Source organism: Echinops telfairi, unplaced genomic scaffold, assembly GCF_000313985.2.
Source record: "Echinops telfairi isolate 266 unplaced genomic scaffold, ASM31398v2 ScPeMD7_23;HRSCAF=83, whole genome shotgun sequence".
NCBI classification, from domain to species: Eukaryota; Metazoa; Chordata; class Mammalia; order Afrosoricida; family Tenrecidae; genus Echinops; species Echinops telfairi.
The window spans coordinates 86,380,822-86,386,083 of NW_022103920.1; the positions used below are offsets into that span (position 1 = coordinate 86,380,822).

The window sequence follows — 5,262 nt, forward strand, 5'->3', positions numbered from 1 at the left end:
GGTCTCTAGTTGAAGATTCTTCCATCTTATTATTGAGCATGTGAGTCCAAGGGCTTGGCCTTCTAGTCCGTTTCCTTTAAATAGGCTATGCTTGCTGGCACCACTGGGGTTTAGCAGTGGTCACATCTGCCTTTAGAGTCACTGCTTCTTTGGGCATCGAGTCTCACAACCATTCCATAAACGACCGACAGCCCAGCCAAGGCCCTGCTCTCTACGGGAATGAAGAGCGCATCGCTGAAGGGGCAGGAAAAGACTCCGGGCTTCCGTTTCTCGAGCATGGGCGAGAACTAGCTGTGCAGATGCACAGTGTGTCACCGGGAAAGTGCATCAAATTTGTGGAAACCGCACCATCACACGCATGTAGCAGTAAGTGGCTTTATTGACGTAACTGGACATTACAATGTAGAACACTTAGCCATCTCCCACTGAAAGACCTTCCAGTGACACTGTTAAATAGGGCCCGGAGGCAGGCATTGAGCATTTTTCAGGATGCTCTGCATTTGAAAGGGTTGGTGGTGGCCCAAGATGCCAAAAGTCTTCTCCTCACTTTCAACTGGGACTCGGGATCACACTGCTGTGCCAAAAACCAGCCAGGGGACAGAGTAATTCCACAGAAGAAAAAACAAACAAGCTAAAGGAGAGTGCCAGAGCATGAAGGTGTTGGAAATAAGAGTCAACAAATTTACATTTCTCACGTACGATATGCTCTGCGTAGACGCTTGGCCTCTGTGGCCAACTGTGCCGCTTTCCTCTGGATTGTTAAGTTCTGGCCGCGCAGATAAATAAGGCTGTCAGAAAGACAGCTGCAGTCGAAGTGGTCTGGACATTTCCTCGTCTGAACATAAACAAAGACTGGCTAATTTAGATCCCTGGCCCCCTGTTTCAGCTGTTCCAGGCCACACAGAAAAGGAGTGGACAGGGGTCGAAGAATCCCAGGCCTCTGCTGACTCCCCTGAGCCATCAGGATGTCCGGGGCTTGCAGGACCTGAACAAAGGAGTCACTGTTGGCCTTAGCACCAGTGTAGTGTGGTGACCTGTCACTGAGACCCAGCTGGGGAAAACAACCACCGTGCGCACAACCTCCCAGTGACGGCATTTGGAGACTCCACGCAAAATGACTCATGTAAACGGAACACCACGTTTAGTGTCAAATATGTATTTCGAAAGTTCCAGGGAAAGAGATTCTCCCAGATAGTTGAAAAACACCAAGCAAATATAGGCGCCTAACCCTAAATTTAAAACAAAGCAACAAAAAAGCATTTACAAGAGATACTGCCGTTCTTAGCTAAGAGATAAAATGCAATAACATAGTAAAACACTGCGCAGTGGAGGGAATAATTCTCAGAGATAGGATTGCTTCACAGTGAGGTCTAAGTACTCATAGAATCTCCTGGTCTTTGTAGAAACAGATACCCAATGACGTACTTTTTGGATCACACACCCCCACCCATAATCTCCCCCCACCCTACTATTCCATAGAGGGGTAGAATAAGCCATTGTGAGCAAACATTACACTAGCAAATGACAAGTCAACATGTCGCCTTGCTCTCAGAGTTAATCAATCAACCGCACATCTCCAAAGGGGAGGACACAAGCCGCTGTGGCCCACTGACACAAACAGGACCGCCACGCCACATCTGTCCCCATCTAGACCCACTGTCGGAGATGTAGGACGCCCCGTGGGGTCTGTCCAGCTACATCCACCTTACATTCGCTATCCAGTCCGGCATTTCCACATAAAGGTTTCTAAAAAAAATTAAATCAAAATATCACATTAGCCACTGCGATGGAGAAGTCTCACAGGTGGGCTGCTCCTGAGAATGCCATCTTGCTTACTACCCAGAGTCAGCAAACCACCTTCTCACGCGAGAATGTTACAAGAAAATTGGTTGAATGCCACCAAGTCCAACAAAACTAGTCCTTGGGTCAATTGGTCAGTTTGTTACATACGCGTCAGAGCTCTCCACGTTGTTTAATAAAGGGAAAAGCCAAACCCACGGGAGTGTCTCTTATTATTTCAACAGGACAGGCTGGTGTCCTGAATGGCTTTATCAGCCAACACGGGTGAGGTACTTGGTGAGGGTATTAAGCTTTGCCACCTGTTAACCCCACCACCCTCCTGGACAGAGACCACCAAACCAGATGCCAAGCCTTCTTTGTAAAGGGAACACGTCCCTTCTTCCCTTAAACAGAAACAAAACGGTGTGGCATTAAGCAAAGAATAAGTGTGCACACAATTCTCCTTTCTCCTGAAAAGGGGCCAAGCTTATTGCATTGGGATGCCACCAGAGCTACTCCCACAGCTGTGCCCAGCCAGACCTCAGGCAGAGAAGACCTCCCAGCTGGGCACCCCACCGTCCACTTGTCCCCTGCTCTGGGCCTTGACCACCATCTGCCATCCGTTTCCTTCCTGAGGGGTGCAGGGCCTTGAGGGTGGTGTTCACAATGGCTCTCTGTCCCCGTTGCCCTCCGCCTTGGCACCTGCATAAGAGGGGGACATCTGATAAAAAGGGAGCTTTCCCTGAGGTGGGTTGACGGGGTTCCCAGGGGGAGGTGGCGGCGCCTCAAGGCCAAGGAGATGGTGTCCGAAAACCCTGGCCGCCCTAGCCCTAGTCTGCAAACCGCTGCAAGAGATGGTCTTCTCTCCTCAAGCTGCCACCCCCGCCCCCGCCTGTGCTGTCCATGAAGCGGTCGCAGGGGAACTCGATGAGGTCGGCCTCGCTGAGCGCGCACACGGTGGCGCGCGGCCGGTGCGACTGGAACCCCCCGAAATCGGCGGACACCCCAGTGCCCATGGAGCGCAGCGGCCGTCGGGTGGAGTACATGTGGCGAACGTGCACCGGGGCGCCGCCCTTCCGTCGGGCCCGCAGCTTCCTCCGCAGCCAACGCGAAGCCCAGGCAGTCAAGGCCAGGAGCACCAGCAGCGCGTTCACGGCCAGCAGGGCTAAGGTCAGCAGCTGGTAGTCCACACTGCCGCGGCTCCCGGGTTCCGGCAAGGTCACCAGGCCGGCGCAGTGGTCCCTGGGGGCCACGGGGCACACCCGGCCCCCGAGCACCCCCTCTACGCACACCAGGTAGGGGGTGTCCCCGCGCAGCTCGCGTAGCGTGGCCGAGTCGCTGCGCTCGGGCAGGTAGACGAAGCGGTGGAACTTGGGCTGTTGGCCAAAGCGGTCGAAGAGCAGGCGGAAGCGCGCGCCGCCCAGAGGCCGGGGGCTGCGGTGCTCGCGCACAGCCCAGCGCACGGCGGCGCTGTTGGCGCCCACCGCCTCCACAGTGAGGTTGCACAGGATGAACTTGTTGAAGTCGCACGGGTCCGACACTAGCGGGGGCAGGCCCAGCCTGCCAGACTGAGCGGCGCGCTCCTGCAGGTCCGTGGCCAGGCTCTGCTTGGCGGCGAGTTGCCAGGGCTCGCCAGCCTGAGAAGGAGGAGCGGAGCCCTCCGCTGCCGTCGGGGTGGGCTCCCCAAGTGGGGGGTCGCCCCGGGTCGGGCGTCCCACGTCGTGACGGTTGCGCAGGTGCGGCCCCGGTCCGGGGGCGGCGGAGGGCGGCGGCAGCGGCGGCGGCAGGAGGCCCGGGCCCCGCCTGCTCAGCCTGAGGACACTGCGGTTGCTGACCAGCTCCCTGGCCGCCCCCTCCCATGGCATCCCAGGCAGAAGCCGCCCGCGCTGCTGGGGCTGTGGCAGCAACTCTCGCGCCAGGCCGCCTGTGGAGGGCGCCGTCTCCTTCCCCACGGTCGGGGGCGCTGCCGAGGGCGAGGGGTAGGCGCAAGAGCCATTCTGCAACTGCTGGTCGTCTAGGTAGTCCAGGTACTTGCCCCGCAGGGCCGGAGGGTGGCGACACTGCACGAAGACGGTGAGGAGCCGGCCCTGCGAATGCCAGTTCCCCATCCAGTGCTTCAGACCCCGCAGGCGGCAGTCACAAGTCCAGCTGTTGCCATCTAGGTCCAGCCGGTAGAGGGCCGGGCTGGCCGCGAAGATGTCCCCAGAGAGGGCGCTGAGCGCGTTGTCGCGCAGGCTGAGCTCCCGCAGGCGGCCGAGTTGGCCGAAGGCGGCGGGGTGCAGCGCGGACAGCTCGTTGCCGCTGAGGTCCAGCGCCTCCAGGCTGTGCAGCGGCTCCAGGAGGGCCGCGGGCAGCTCATTCAGCCGGTTGCCCTCCAGGCGCAGCTCCCGAAGGGCCTCTAAGCCCCAAAAGGTCTCCGGGGCGAGTTGCGAAAGCTGGTTCCCCCGGAGCGAGAGCAGGCCCAGGCGCGGCAGGTGCTGGAAGATGCGCGGCCCCAGGTGCTGCAGGCTGTTGGCGGAGAGGATGAGGGTGGAGAGGGAGCGCAGGGGTGCGAAGGTGGCCCCGTGGCGCAGGGAGGGCTGTAGCTCATTGGCAGAGAGGTTGAGAAAGCGTAGCTTGCCCAGATGGGCGAAGGCGTTCTTGCCCAGAAAGCGGATCCGATTGGACTCCAGATGTAGGTAGAGCAGGTTGCCCAGCGGGGCGAAGACAGCGTCCGGTAGTGACCCCAGGGCGTTCCCATCCAGCCGCAGCTTGACCAGGCTCTCCAGCCCCTCGAAGGACCCGCGACTTAAGCGGCCTATCTCGTTCCCGTTGGCGTAGAGGATGCGCAACTTGCGCAGCGGGGCCAGAGTGCCCGGGGCGAGCGCCTGCAGGAGGTTGTTCCCCAAATAGAGCTCCTCCAGCCGCGAGAGTTTCTCGAAGGTCTTGGGGTGCAAAGAGCGGATCTGATTGTACTGCAGGTCCAGCCGTCGGAGTTGCCCCAGGCGATGGAAGTCGAAGGCGGTGATGTTGGTTATGAAGTTGCCGCCCAGGCTGTAGGTGAGCACCTCCTGGGGGCTCGGCAGCGAGCTGGTCTTGGGCACAGCGCGCAGCCCCCTGTTGGTGCACAGGAGGTGCTGAGGGTGCTGGCAGTCGCAGCGCTCCGGGCACACGGGCTCGGCCCTCGGCGGGAGCGCCAGGCAGCCGCACAGCAAGAGCAGGAAGCGCACGGCGCGAGCAGCCTCCATCGCCGCCCGCCCTGCGTGCCTCGGCCGGATGGTCCTCTTGGCCCGCCGGCTCTGTGTCTCCTCTGCATTCCCCTTGGCCTGGCCGGAGTCGCTAGGTGGCCTCTTTCGGATTCTGCTGCGCCGTCCAGCCCCTCCTCCGTCCTTTGTCCGGTGGCTGGACCAGCGCTCTCCAGGCGGGATCCGCCTGGCCAAGTCAGGCGGCGCTGGGCGCTCGACGAGCTCCGGGTGCTACTTGTTGCATTTCTGCACAAAACTG

General features: G+C 59.6%; 1 protein-coding gene across 1 annotated transcript; it reads right to left on the reverse strand.

Annotated features, from left to right (window-relative positions):
* Positions 1 to 361: 361 nt before the first annotated feature.
* On the reverse strand, positions 362 to 5,237 carry TRIL (TLR4 interactor with leucine rich repeats). Its single transcript, XM_004702746.3, has one exon. The coding sequence runs from the start codon at positions 5,004 to 5,006 to the stop codon at positions 2,610 to 2,612; it is 2,397 nt and encodes a 798-aa protein (XP_004702803.1). The 5' UTR covers positions 5,007 to 5,237; the 3' UTR covers positions 362 to 2,609.
* Between the last annotated feature and the right edge of the window lie 25 nt (positions 5,238 to 5,262).